The sequence below is a fragment of the Phaethon lepturus genome, unplaced genomic scaffold, assembly GCF_000687285.1.
Source record: "Phaethon lepturus isolate BGI_N335 unplaced genomic scaffold, ASM68728v1 scaffold15115, whole genome shotgun sequence".
Lineage (NCBI taxonomy): Eukaryota > Metazoa > Chordata > Aves > Phaethontiformes > Phaethontidae > Phaethon > Phaethon lepturus.
In genome coordinates, this window is record NW_010539983.1 from 92,056 (window position 1) to 106,045 (window position 13,990).

The 13,990-nt window shown below is 40.8% G+C and overlaps 1 protein-coding gene across 1 annotated transcript in view; it reads right to left on the reverse strand.

The window, feature by feature from the left end:
• Nucleotides 1–13,022, reverse strand: part of NFIA (nuclear factor I/A) — a 93,064-nt gene extending 80,042 nt beyond the window's left edge. Inside the window, exons 1-3 of the mRNA XM_010287314.1 lie at nucleotides 13,007–13,022; nucleotides 12,096–12,224; nucleotides 7,769–7,834 (exon numbers count right to left, since the gene is read on the reverse strand). Of these exons, the coding sequence (XP_010285616.1) occupies nucleotides 7,769–7,834; nucleotides 12,096–12,224; nucleotides 13,007–13,022 (211 nt within the window). The remainder of the gene's footprint in view (nucleotides 1–7,768; nucleotides 7,835–12,095; nucleotides 12,225–13,006) is intronic.
• Between the last annotated feature and the right edge of the window lie 968 nt (nucleotides 13,023–13,990).

Genomic DNA, 13,990 nt, shown 5'->3' on the forward strand with positions numbered 1-13,990 from the left:
TTTCCCTAAGTGCACAGCTTCTTGGTGGGCAAGTGTGGTATTCAAAAGCATCCTTCAGCCTGTGGTCCGCCCAGGCAGTAGCAATTACTCTGACGCAACACAACTCTCAGCTGTTAATTAAACAGCAAGTCTCTCAAGAAAACAGAAGAAAAAAAAAACCTGTTTTAGTGAAAATTGGAGATTGCTCACAGCTCCAGATGCCCTTCCCAGGACTCCAGGAGGACTGGCTAAAGTTAGCACCGAGGTACCTCTCAACGTGCAGAGGTGGGACGCGAGTGGAAGAGGCCAGCACGGGGGCAGAGCCTTGCCATGGCTGCTTGCCCCCAGCCTGCTGCTGCGGCGCAGGAGTGGGCAGCAACCTGGCACTGCTGAGGGGCAAAGAAAAGCCTTAGTCCTGCAGAGCAAGGGAGGGAAACTTGCCTCACCGAGGCACGGGAGCTTCTTAGGAGGGAGCTCCCAGCCAGCCCATTTCCAGGCTGCCCTCTAGATGGCCCTTGCTGTTATCTTGTGGATAAATATACGCAGAAAGGAATGGAACAGAGCAACAGAATAAAAATATATTTTGAAATGACTTAGAATAATCGCAGCTGTATTTATGCACCTTATCCACTGGAAAGGTTCATTGCCTTTTTCCTGTACACACATATGGAGAAATAAAAATATATACTCTAGCCACATTTTTATTTCTCCTTTCCTTTGCAGCATTCAGCCACTCCAAGCGTAATGAACGTTTCATGTCTTTCAAGCACTGCTTTGTCATGCTATAAGCATTCATTTCATGCTTTGAATATTTCCTGTCATACTCGCCTTGGATGAATTTTTTGTGGGAATGCTTTGCTTGTGAAGGTTAATGGTTAGCAGCAGTGAAAACTGAAGTCCTCTGTCAATCCTCAAGTCTCAAACACTGCGGGTCACTGATGAGAAAGGCTCTCACTGGGCCCCAGCAGAGGCTGCAGAACTGACCCTGATTGACGACCGTGTATCTCTCCCGATTGACAGTCAACACCCTTCACTGTTGCCATCACAGGGTCCCCTCAAGAGAGTGCCAGCTACTGATAAGCAGGCTAAATCCTGAGCCTAGCAGAGGACCTGCAAACTCAAAAGCTAAATCCTGGAAACAGTCTAACTGTGCCTCACAATCTGGACCACAGAATCATTTGACTTTCAGTGCGAATCTCAATGAAAATATGGTAATATAGGGAAAACCGGTGTCTTCTTTCCTAATTATTCAGACACTTCTTCATGACAGTCATGAAACTGGCTGGGAAATACAGCCGGATGTTGCAAAGTTTCAGTTCTAGACTATTATAATTAAAATACTGTATTTCTAGTTCTTGTTGGAATCTATCTGTAATGAAATAAGATGAAAAAAATGCAAGACTAAATCACACATAAGTTAAATTTATAACCAGACATATCTGCTTTTGTTTCCTTGGGAAATGCTGGCTCTCAGAACTGCCTACATGCACTCTCTCTCAGGGGGTGATGAAACACAGGCTGGACCTCATCAGACCTGCATCAGCTGATGGGTCCTGTTAAAGTCAACAGCCGATTCTGTCCAACCCATAGGAAGGCAGAAGAGACCAGCCCCACCAGTGTTCCCCTGCTTGGCCATAGCTTTCAAGCCTGGACAAAGTTCCCCATTGCTGTTCCCGGCAGACAACGTGATCCGTAAGGGTGCAAATCCGTTCAGAATTTGGTCCTGGCAAGTTACAAAGGTGCAAACAAGCTGACATCACCAGGAGCTTTGACTTCAACACCAGCTATGAGATTCCTTATTGAAAATGCTAAGGGCTTTTTTTTTTAAAGCCTTTTCTGAAGCAAAGTTAATTTTAGATTAGTCCCTCAGGCTGTGATAACTCCTCAGTGTTGCTCTGTAAACAAGAGAGGAGAGTCTTCTTGCATTTGTAAGATTCTGATGCAAATGATCCCATGAACAAGAACACTAATAAAAGCTGCCATTACTGTATTATCCTGTTTGCAACTGTAACTGATAGAAAACTTTCTCTGCAAGGCTTGGTTATCTGCTGCAAATGAGGTGTTTCAGGAATGTTAGTCATCTGAGACGACGTACTTGCTAACAGTACCAGTTTCAGCATTGCGTGTTCAGAGAGCTGCTGTGCACTCCTCAGGTGGGAATTAAGGGGCCTATCCGAGGAGAGCTGACCCTCCAGACTCCTCCAGTCCTGCTGCACTTGCAGCACCTCCTTGTGAGTAAGTGTAAGGCTGGCTGGCATCACATTCAGTCTCAGCTGAGAGAGCCCGGGAGGCAGCTGGGCTCCACCTCGAAGCAGTGGAGTCGGGAGGCTAGGCACGGCCTGGGAAGAAGGGAAGGCTTTGGAAGACAGTCTGTTTTTCCTAGTTAAAAACTTGGCTCTCAAAGGAATTGGAGATCTCTCAGCTACCATTTAACTTACAGTGTAGTTGAGTGGTGGGGACAACCACAAAGAACAGTTTGAACAGTGAACTTTGCATCCGACAAGAGTGCCTAACCCTCAGGCCAGGCAGCTTCCACCAGCTGAAGCTACCCCAGTGCAGGAAACAAGAATGCCAGGTTTTGGGACCAGAAAGAAAGCATGCAAAAAGGGGCTGGATTCTGCAGCCTGTTAGTTAAGGCAAAGAGGTTGTTCCACAAGCTGCTTTTGCATTTTACCAGGTTGCACATAATCCCCTCCTTCCTTGCAGCCAAAGCTGTATTACGCCTGCCATGACCAGCCTTGCCTACAGAAGAAGAAAAGGAAACTTCTCTTTGCATATGTTCCCAGTACTGCCTTCTCTTTCCCCCACAGCTTGAGGACCAGAATTTCATTTACGTTTTCAGGCATGGAAAAGTAAGCATATACTTTAACTTTTTTTTAAGGTTTAATACTCAAGTCCAGCCCTACTTAAGCAAAGAATTCACAGATGATATTTACAAGTCCAGTGTAATTACTGCAGGGTTGAAAAACGAGTTCTGTGAGTTACGGTACATCATTGTTTTTCTTTTTTCTTTTTTTTTTTTTAATGTTACAAAGAACAATGTGCCTTTCATTTCCTGCAGTGCTGTTAAGGTACTTGCAGCTCAAAGCAGCAAGAATACATTAAAACTAAAAAGCATTTTGTTTAGGCATTAAACATTTTTATTTTTTAGATAAATGCCTCTCCCTTTACAGAAATTGTTTGAGCAATGCATTTGGCACACATTTGTAATCAGCTGTAATAATGAGTGCTGTCTTGCTCATTTGAAATGGGAGAATTTTACCAACTTCTTTAAAAAGAATTTGCTAATCTACAATTAAAGTGGTGTGCTACCAACTTTGAGTTACCAAATCACAATACCACATGCTCGAGAGACATCGGTTGTCTGTAGAAAATGACACAGCGTTCTTCTGCTTTACACAGCACACTGTGTGTGTACCTTTACGCTGCAGTTATTAATTTGCCAGTACTACCACATCAAATGCAAACATTGCCTGGTGGATGTCTGACATCCATTTACTGACAGCAGTAACACAGCGCTGTACCACAATTATTAACCAGTTTTGTGCTACACCCTCCTTGCCTTTCTCCAGAGTTAAACTCCTGCTGGGACAGAGCAGGATTTGACTTTTCATATTCTATGAATCTCTGAACGCTAGAATTGCAAATACCCCCACTTTGCAGACAAAAAGTCTGAAAAGTTTTCCTACAAAAGTTTAAAATAATCCTACTTACAAAAAGAAAATCTATCCGATAGCCGTTTCCATGACGGAAAGAGAGAATAAAAGCCCTAGAGAGAGTCCACGGCAGTGCTGAGCCGGGAATTCAGTTGTTCCTGATCCCCAGGCATGCAGTCACTTTACTACATCAGACTAGCCATTTTGTCATCCTCAGTTCACTGAAAACTAGTTTGTTTATAAAATACAACACCAAACCAGTGGATTTAACAAGCTTTTAAAATCAATAACCTTTTTTTTTTGATTGGGTGAATTGCAAAATCACTTTGCAGTGCCAACTGAAATGAAGCTTTTACATACCATTAGGCAACTACAAAAGTGGGGAATTTTCCACACGGGTGTTCCACCCAGCTGGTCAGAAAAAAAATTCATTTGAGCAAAATATCAGGACATCGGAACATGCTCCTGCCTTTCAAATGAAGTTGCTGGCCTCTTTCATCATCCCTCCTGCAAATTTCCTCACCCACATAACAAACAGACAAATTCTGGGTTTTCTTCCTCTCCCCGAGAAGCTGTTTCCCATGCTAATGGACCTGAGAGGCAGCTGCACCGTGCACACGGTACCACGGAACTAAAAACACATTCGGTTACGTGTTTTTAGTTCCAGGACAAGACATCCGGACCTTGGACCATACATGCACAAACGAGCCCTGTCTCACCCGCGTGTTTGCTTTTCATGACCATCATGCTGGATCTCTCTCTCTCTATCTAGAAAAAAATAAATTCTCAGTATTTCTATAGATTTTTGCAGTAGTGATCAGGTAAGTGAAAGCCTGAAAACTATTCTGGCTTAACAAAGGCTAAAGAAAAGACTCGAGTTGGTGTTAAAGCCACCACTGAGAGCAGAAGATGGAACCATCTTCTCTGCTTGTTATGATTCTGCTCCAGCAAATGCAACTGTAAATCCCACTAGGAAAAAAGGAGTGGGTCTGAAAAAGAAAAGCTTTTTTTCTCGTGAACTTCACTTTAATGAAGGTTAGACATACAGGCCTTCCAAAATAACACATACAATTTAAAATGATAAATTAAAATCTGTAGTAGGAGGCCTTCTTTTTCAGGGCTGTATAGTTGACCCTTTTGAACCTACATTACTCAAGGTATGCAAAATATATGTGTATAATAAATAGCTCTAGAATTTATGGAGTGGAACAGAAAGGATATTAACAGGCAAGTAGAGAGGCTGTATAACCCTCACAAGGCCTTTAAAGATTTATTTTTTTAAAATGAAGGAATGCATGCATGTAAAAGGTAGTACTTAATCGATACACTTCTTCTTTGTGCCTTCCAGAACCACATGCAAAATGATTCCAAATCTGCCCTCAATCTGGTCATTCTGCTGTTAGCGTCAGTGGGAATAAGATTATTCACAATATTATTTTTCTTTGATTAAAAAAAAAATTCCTCTCTGTGTGGGCTCATTCCCAATCTCAGTAAAATCAATTACGAGACTCCCATTGACTCCGGAGGGATTTGGATCAGGCCCTGTGGAAGTGGGTCTACAGCAAGTGTAGAACAACGCAGTTAATATGATTTATTGTGTCCGTTTTTGTGCGTGCAGTTTTTCATTTTCTAAAGCCTGCAGTTTTGCTTTCATCCTCACGTTCAGTAGATAAGAGCTGCAGATCTGTGTTGATCTACACACTGGGTACACTGCAAGCTGGGGGCTGTGTGCGCTGAGAATGAGCTCAGCGTCTGCCCAGGGGGAGCAAACCCTTTAGGGCCAACAGACTGCGTTAGATGTATTTGTAAAGAAAATCTCCCACACAGGCGCTGCAAAAGGTGCGTAATCAGTTAGGAGGCCTCTGCTGTGGTGGGGAAAAATACCCTTTAGTAAAACTGAGAAAAAGCAAAATCCTTTTCCTGTTTATTAAAAAAAAAGTACCTTGTGCAGGTCACCAGTAAAGTTCCAAGAATTCACTAAAAGCTTGTTTTACAAGGAAGATTGGGCTCCAAATCAGAGATATTTAATTTCTCTAGGCTCTTACAGATTTTACATTATTTAACACTGATTTTGCTGCTTTTTGGGCGGTTGTTAAGTAACAGGCTTCCTTAAGACTGCAGGGTAAGAACAACTGTGGTTTAATAGCTGCGAAAGAATATTATCTAAACACGAAATAATAACATGCTTGGTGCCTAATACATTCTAAATTAAAATATGATTTAATAAACATAGGCAACATATTCCCCCAAAAAAAACCCCAGAATTGGCAGAACAAAAATCACAGTTTAGTCAGTTCTTCTCTTAACCTCGCAATCTTTTGGCTACAAATTAGAATTTCTGTGAACAGGATTGATAAGGGAAATTAGGCGCTGTCTTTCAGAAACAACAGAAATGTTTTAAGATGGTACGTTTATAGATGAGCAGCACAAAATCTATCAAAATATGAAACCTTTCATATCTCAATGGGAGGAAAATACAGGAACCCCAAAAGCCAAAATTTTACCAGCCCAATGAGCCCTATGTTCTATGTCCTATGATATATGCTCGTATTTTAATGTTTTTTTGTGTTCTTAAACCTTTTCTTCTTCCCTTGACTCTATTTGCTATTTAAACCCTGATCTAAATGGAGTCCAAATGTGAATACAGCCCTTCATCCTCACTCCCACTTGCAGCTTGTTCAGTTGCTAATAAAGTCCCCAAAACACACACTGAACATACAGACAGCTGTAGGGGTACACCGCAAAGATTTGAGGCAAAACCAGTTAGTTGCTCTGTGAAAGGGCAATCGCAGTTGTATTATTATTAGAACAATATTTCTGCATGCGATGGATTTAAATGTACCAAAAATGGTGACAGGTCGTAGAGACACAAATCCTTCACACAAATCCTTTTCCATGTATGCACAGTAGACCCCCATACAGTGAATCCCCCATCTACATTTAGATGTATTAAAAAAAATCTGGTTATGGATAAAAAACGTCAAGAAAAACTATTACTAATAACCATTTTCACTTTGGGAGACATTATTTCAAAGTCCTAAATATAAGTAGTAAAACAAAACTCAGTTGCCAATGGGCCAACAAAAATTGTTGAGGTCTACCTTACTTAAACATAAAAAGGAAGAGAAGCTGTTGCCTTACACACATACTTATCCTTTCACATACAGTCCCTACAGAAATTCCCTATTATTGAATGATTTTTTTTTTCAGGCTGCTTTACAATGCAAGCCATTGATTCAATAGAAGCTATTGCTTCTACTTTAAAACTGTCCCCGTTCAAAACATATTAGTGTTCCCAAAAGTCACAGTCCTGCTGCTACTTCCAAATAAGCCGCTGCCGCCTGAAACAATGGTATTGCGAACATACAGAGAAGAAGGAGAAGCAACAAGCTCTAGTTGAGCCTCCCTGCCCTGCTCACCCGTAGTATCGACAACCTTTACAGCACGCCGATAAAAAATACAGACAACACCGGTGGCACCTGTATCAGCCCCGCAGCGGGCACCTGCCTGAGCAGCTGCTGTGTTAGGTGTGCAGTCCTGCCCTGAAACGGTGATGTTGGGGAGTGTTGCAGCTCAGTTTTGTTTAGGAGATTTTTGCAGTAGAGAATGGGTCTGCAGAAACATACTTAAAGCAACCATTTTGTTTTGCGGGACTGTCTGAGATCTTGCACTCTAAAATGATGGCTGGCCGCATACCGAAAGTTAGGTACTTCAGTGTGTCATGTGAGAGCATCAATAAACAAAATGAAGTTAAAAGCACATAGATAAAAATGAAAGCAATGAAGCACACCCCCCTAGGGGGTCATGACTCACGGCCCAGGGATTGAAAGCCTTTGCTATGGAGGAATAAGGATAAGGGTTGCATACAGCAGGCTCTTTAGTGGCATCTCCCTAATTAAAATTATTCTTAAATGAAAAAAAAAAAAGTTTCTCTCCAGGACTGGAGAAACAAATGCTACCTTAGATTAGTGAAACAATAGCATTTTAGCTATGAGGAGAGTACACAACCTGTTTGTAGCTATCCCATGTCAATTATTCTGAGTAATCTTTTTATATTAGACATAGGAAAAAAAATCTTTATAAATATGGGCTGTTTTAATATCCCAAAGCAGGAGCAGCAGGTAAGAACTTACCATTTTCTGGCTGGTCCTTAATATCAGCTTCACTTGGCTGGCTGGGACTTTCAGATTGACTTGAATCTGAAAAACATAAAATACAGCCAAAAATTACAGGGTCTGCTGTGGAAAATAGATCAGAGGCGCCAGACTTCCTCAAAAGGCTGAGAGTACAAACTAAGGACAGGAGTGTTGCACTAGGACATGATAATGCAAAAGTCCCGTGCTTAGGTAATATTTTTGCTAGGAAAAAAAAAAAAAGGGAATCTTGTTTATGGCACTACACAGAGTGCTTGGTGTGTGTGTGAGCATAAATTAAGCTTTGAGAAACCTTCTTTTTAGAGAAGGCATATTTAAACTACTCTCCTACATGTTTTTTTATAATGCAGCCTCTATGTTGTATACAAACCAGAGCCTTAATCCAACACATAGTAAAGTCTCAAAAGATATTTTCAAGCAGGCATATAAAGGTAACTAAGCAACACTACAAAGTTGTGGAGATTGTTTTCTACGCATTTCTGGAACAAAATCTGCAAAACTGATAGAAGAGCCTTTTTTCGTCATACTTTCACAGTGGTTATAGTACTACGAGATCACTGAAATGTACAGCATTGCCCCGATCTGCAGTGGTATAGATGAGACCAGATACTGGATGAACTGCTTTAGAACTTGCACAAATAATGGGTCTTACAAACTCCCAGTTAACGCTCTCCAATGCACATGATTTATTTGCCTAAAATAATAAAATGACCTACAAAAGGATATGTGTAAATATGAGTGTTTTGCATTTTTGACACATTATTAATTCTACTTTCCGTGAAGATGATCACTCTTTGGCTCAAAAATTATTCTTAGTCACATAGCATTTTCCTTCTTAATTATTTTTATGACTATTAATTGGGAAAAAAGGTCCCTTTACCTGCCTGGAAAAATATTTTTTTTAAAATCCCTCCAATTACTGTTTTTGCAAGTAATACAAACAGGAAAAGATTTCTTTTTTCCCCTCAGAAATTGTTCAGTAATTTATTGATCCCATTAAAAAAGTTTTTGCTGTGAAACAAAACTTAAGAAATGAAACCACTTGCTACTGCATCAAAAACACCCCCAATCGTGGCAAACCTATTTTCTGACTTCACCTTGACTTTGCAGATTTTAGAATTAGCTGTCTGAAATTTGACCACATTTCAGTGAGAAGTCAATGCAAGACCAAAAGGTCATGACACTTAACTATGATTAAATTGAAAATCTTACTTCTATTGCAACAGAGTGATAACACCACCCCTTCTTTTTCTTTGAGGTATTAATAGCGCTGGAAGAAGCAGTACTACTAGTGACCTTGGGTCAAGCAATGCTAATTTATTGCTTTAGAAAGGTTCCTTGCTTTTAAGCAAATGAAGATTTTAATTACCGCAGAGCACTATAAAGAAAATGCCTATTTTAAATATTCAAATTTTTTTTTACCTGCTGACTGTATGCATTAGGTATCATTCAGAAGCTTAGAGGACAATCTTGTATAAATTAAAAACTACCGGTAAAAAAAAGAGCTCACAAAACAAATTTTGATAAATTTCAGAATATAAACATTCAGAATATTTAGCAAAGAAAGCTTCAGTCCTGACACTTCTATTTAAAATCACTGAAACGCTCTGAAAAAGTGGTTTCCCAGTGTGTCCAGAATCTATTTCCTCTCTTTTGTATTTATTATTTGTAATAATTTCTCCAATGAAGCTCCATAAAAAATTATTCTCACTCCTGCAATTTTGTTTTAAATATTGATCTTCTGAGTTATCTTTAACTGAAGCTCAAATCAGTGACAGCAGATAGACTACCGGGTAATATGCACAGTACTGTTATATTCCGGTCTCTAGATTTTGGCAAGAAGTTTCATGTTTCCAATACCGCAAAGGTAGAAACAAAGGTAAAATATTAGGAATGTAAAGTATTTAGTTAACATTCAAAGTCAACATTCAACAGATTTCATTTTACAGGGCAGGCATTAGGCTTTTGCTTATTTTTTAGGTTTTTCTTTTCCTCCAGCAAGCCATGGTTCAATCAGCGTTTGGGCTTTATGTTTAAAGTACAGTCAGAATTCCACAAAAATTGCTGTATTTGAAAAAGTTACTGCCGAAATATGGGAATCGAAGCATGCTTTCCTTTCAAAATTTTAAGCAATCCAGCAAAGCAGGGAGAGGAATGAGGGCTCAGCGGCAAGCACAGGAGCTGGGCTCGGCACTGGCGCGCTCAGCCCCCAGCCTGGCACCTTCGGTCCCCAGCACAGCCCTGCAGCCGGTGGGCAGCAACACAGGGTGAGAGCTGCTCCTGGATTTTGAGAAACAAAGTACTTTTGTTTGTGTTGAGGGCTCTTTTTCCAGCACCAAAGAAAGCGGCACGAGAGAGACTCTACTGGCCATAGGACATTTGTTTGCATACTGCATCTTAACTTTCTTCTTTCATTACTCTGGCTACCGTGATAACATTTTTCCCAATTCCATTTTCCTGTAAACCACCCCTTCTGCTGAAACCAAATATAAATTTCTAAAAAAGACAACAGAGGCTTTAATCACTATTCTTCATGGAGGGGCACATGGCAATAAAATGCAGGACGAGGTAGAATTAAAACCAATCTATACTGCGGTAGAGACCACGGGAGGCTACCGAAAAAAAGTACCGGGCAAGTGTATGCTCAGCATTGTTATGCAAGGTGGCATCTTGTGGAAACCCCAGATAAGAAGACTGAGTTAAGGCACTTAGCCAAAATGTTTATATGCAGAATTTTGCTTCCCTGATTTTATTCAGATGCCGCAGATGATCCAGTACATATAAATGTGCCACCACATGGTTAAGGGACTGGCAAAATCAGAGCCGTTGTATTTTACAGTCTTGCCTAGGACGAGAGAGTCTTGCTCAGCCTCCACCGCTCGCTCTCTGCTTTTTCAGCAGTTGGCAGTAACTCCTGTCGGGGCTTTTTTGTTGTTTTGCACATGGAAACTTTAACATTCCAGCTTTCTGAATGTTTAGTGTTTTGCGGGCTCGGCTACAACAGGAGGGGGAATGTCTGTCCTGCTGAGTCAGTTAGCCAAACAGGTGACCGGAGGAATAAATTAATTTTTGCCCATACATAATTGATATAAATGGAAGATCGTTTTCATAAGCATTTGCATTAAATCAATAAAATCACTTACTATAGAGCAGTTTAACAATTCATTTGATTTTCTCTTTTCTATATATTTGATAGTCATTCTGCAAAACAGTATACACTTTATGCCTATTTTCTTTAGCAACAACACTGCCAGTTAAATTCTACCACCTGCAATAATTAGAGCCATTGGAAAACATACAAAACAAAATATACAGTAGATGTGAGCCCCTCTTGAATCCACGGCCCCCTGCGGCAACGAGTTTCATTGGTGCCTTAAGCTAAGGCTGGTAGGAAGCCAAAGAATCTGTATATTACAATAAAGTGCATGTTATTAAGGGGAGGATTTAAATGATTTCAGATGGAGTTGGAAATATTATAGTGAGGAACCACTATTAAGATTGCTGATTTAAAAATAAAAAAAATATCACCGAGGAATCTAGTTTTATATTTAAGGAAGCTTAACCTTGAATAGCACAATGGGTTTTATTTGGGGGCTTTTTTAGTTAAAGAAAAGTTAGTGGTTGGAATTTTTAACCCTGAACTAGCCAGAGTTAGTGCGAGTACATACACTGAAGCCGAGGTTACTGGACAAGAGAAGCTCAAGGGGATCTGGTATCAACTGTAATCACGGGGGAACAGGATAAAAAGCATGTAAAAGCTATTTTACTCTCTACTTCCAAGAATCAACTATGATTAAAGGATAAAGAAAAAAAAACCCCACAACACAACAGGCTAGTTTTTCTGAAGTAGCAGTTTCTACAACGTCTCTATTCTCTGTTCCTTTCTGGATTTGTTTCTTAAGCAATGTGCTACCCCAGTGTGACCAAGATGGTTATGCTCGAGACCCAGGTCTGCCTGATCTCAATCCATAAGCAGGCAGGGACCTTCAGCTCCACGACAGAAGCTCTGGACTTTCAATACGCAATTTTCCTTTTCAGCTGCAGCAGGAGCGCAGCTCCAGCCGGGCTGCACAACGGCTGCGTGGAAGCAAGGCTCGCAGCGTTGGAAGGGAGCACTCCATTGTTTGGAAAGAATAAAACCTTCCCAGGAAAGTCTGGCCCGTGGACAGGACCAATGTCAACAGACTGACAATGTTGTTCTTTTTTGTAGACCGTGACACAGGCGGTGAAGAGTTGTTACACTCCACCAAAAAAGCCCGCTTTGAGTGTCATGGCACTTCCCAGTGCTAAGCCGCTTCATGGCTACCTGACTTGGGAGAAACGGGACACCTTCTTGGGCCCTCGCGCCTCCTCAACACGCCGTGTTTTCCAGGGCGTGTTGAATCCAGCTGCGGATGGCAGCGACCTACAGGGACCAGCCTTATCGTCTGCTGGTCTGCGCAAACAGAATTAACGGGTGTCAAGATTATTTTTTACTTATGTAAAGCCAGCCCCCACTAGAAACTGAGCCCTCACTAGCAGCCAGCGTGCTAACTCAGGTGCAACTGCATCTATCCTCAAAACAGTAAAGGTGATCCCTGCAAAGTGGAGAAAAAAAATCATCGGCGATGCCAAATGATCAAGGCTGTGCTGCCACTGCCCATGCTGAGCCTGCTCTGCAGCTCAATAAAGCGGGCTCTCTCTCCTCTGCTGCCAGGCCAGCACCTCGCAGAAGCGCCGCAGAAGCACATCAGTTAAATTTTCCATTCATATCATTTTTTGGGGGCGGGAAATATTGTATAATAAACTGACATATTTTATTCAAGTTTCAGAATCCTATTTGTAATAAAATATTTATATGGCTGGGTTGTGTTCATGCAATAAATTTTTCATCTATAATTTTGGGCATGGATTCTACCAAAGATTTATACATGTTAAAAAAATACATATCTAAATCATGCTCCTTTATATATAGTCTTACGTGGAGAGCTTAAGGGATTTACAAACAGAAACCAGCACCAGGACTGACGCTTTTCTACACTCACTTTCCCTTCATTATACATTATAATGTAAACACATAGGGATTGCTCCATATATGCTATAATTATTATTTACGGTTATTTTGGTGGCTGCTACTATTTCTTTTAAGGAAGGCCTGGCTCTCGGTTTAACTCCAGCCATCGCTTTCAAGTCAACTTTTATAGGGAGTTCAAAGTGCTTCATTATCATACACCTCACCGTCACACGTGTACATATCCGTACCAGATTTCCAGTTTTATTTTATACCCCCCCGGTACAGTACACCCCATCCCCGCCGCTCTCGAATAAGGTTCTGCGCTGGTAAAATCCCCGTGGTGCCAGCCTGGGGTTTTTTTATAAGGCGAGGACTCTTAATTCCTGTACACTGGGAAGGAGATTATCTTTGATAATGGAAATGTAAATCAAAGCTTGCTGTTGTTTATTCCAGACAGACATTTGTGTGTTAAGTCTGTTTATCAGGCAACACTTTGTCTAAGCCAGGAAGTAGTCAGCCTTTGTAACAAGATGTATGCAAATGATTTTCCCATGAGCCCTTGCCACAAAACTTTTGTGGCAAAAACCCTCCTTGTTACTTCACCAGTAAGACGCTACTAAGCTACCCCGTAAGTAGACTAGCAACAAAACAGCTAGCTAGACTATGCTGATGAGTTTGAATGAGACCAAAACATGTGCCTGCAGTCTGTTGCTCGGTATTGTAAGCAGACTTTGTGTATTACATCTGTTTATCAGGCAACACTCTGTCTGCTGGGGTGGCTTTGTACCAAGGTAGATGCAAACAAAGATCTCCACAACTCCCAGGCTAACTTTTTTTTGGATGCAGAAATTCCTGATTACTTTCCTAGTCGTAGGGAATAAGAACGTGAAACTTCACCGAGAGGCTGCGAGACCCTAAAGCTGTATCGAAACGGTTTCATTTTAAATCAACTTTCTTTGTTCTCACAAGCCCATAAATGATTTACTGCTATCGTGTGATAGCCTAGAATGTGGGGAATCTGTGTATTCCCATATTTGTTCCTTGATATTACAAACAAGTATTTGATTCACTTCTAAATGTTTGGTTTTAAAACAGTTTACAGCCTTTGATTCCTGCTTACTGATTCATTTCTGGAACATTTTCTATTTATTCCTTTGCAGTAGCAAACGTTAATTTTGACTTAATTCAAATTGTCATCAAAGGCTTCC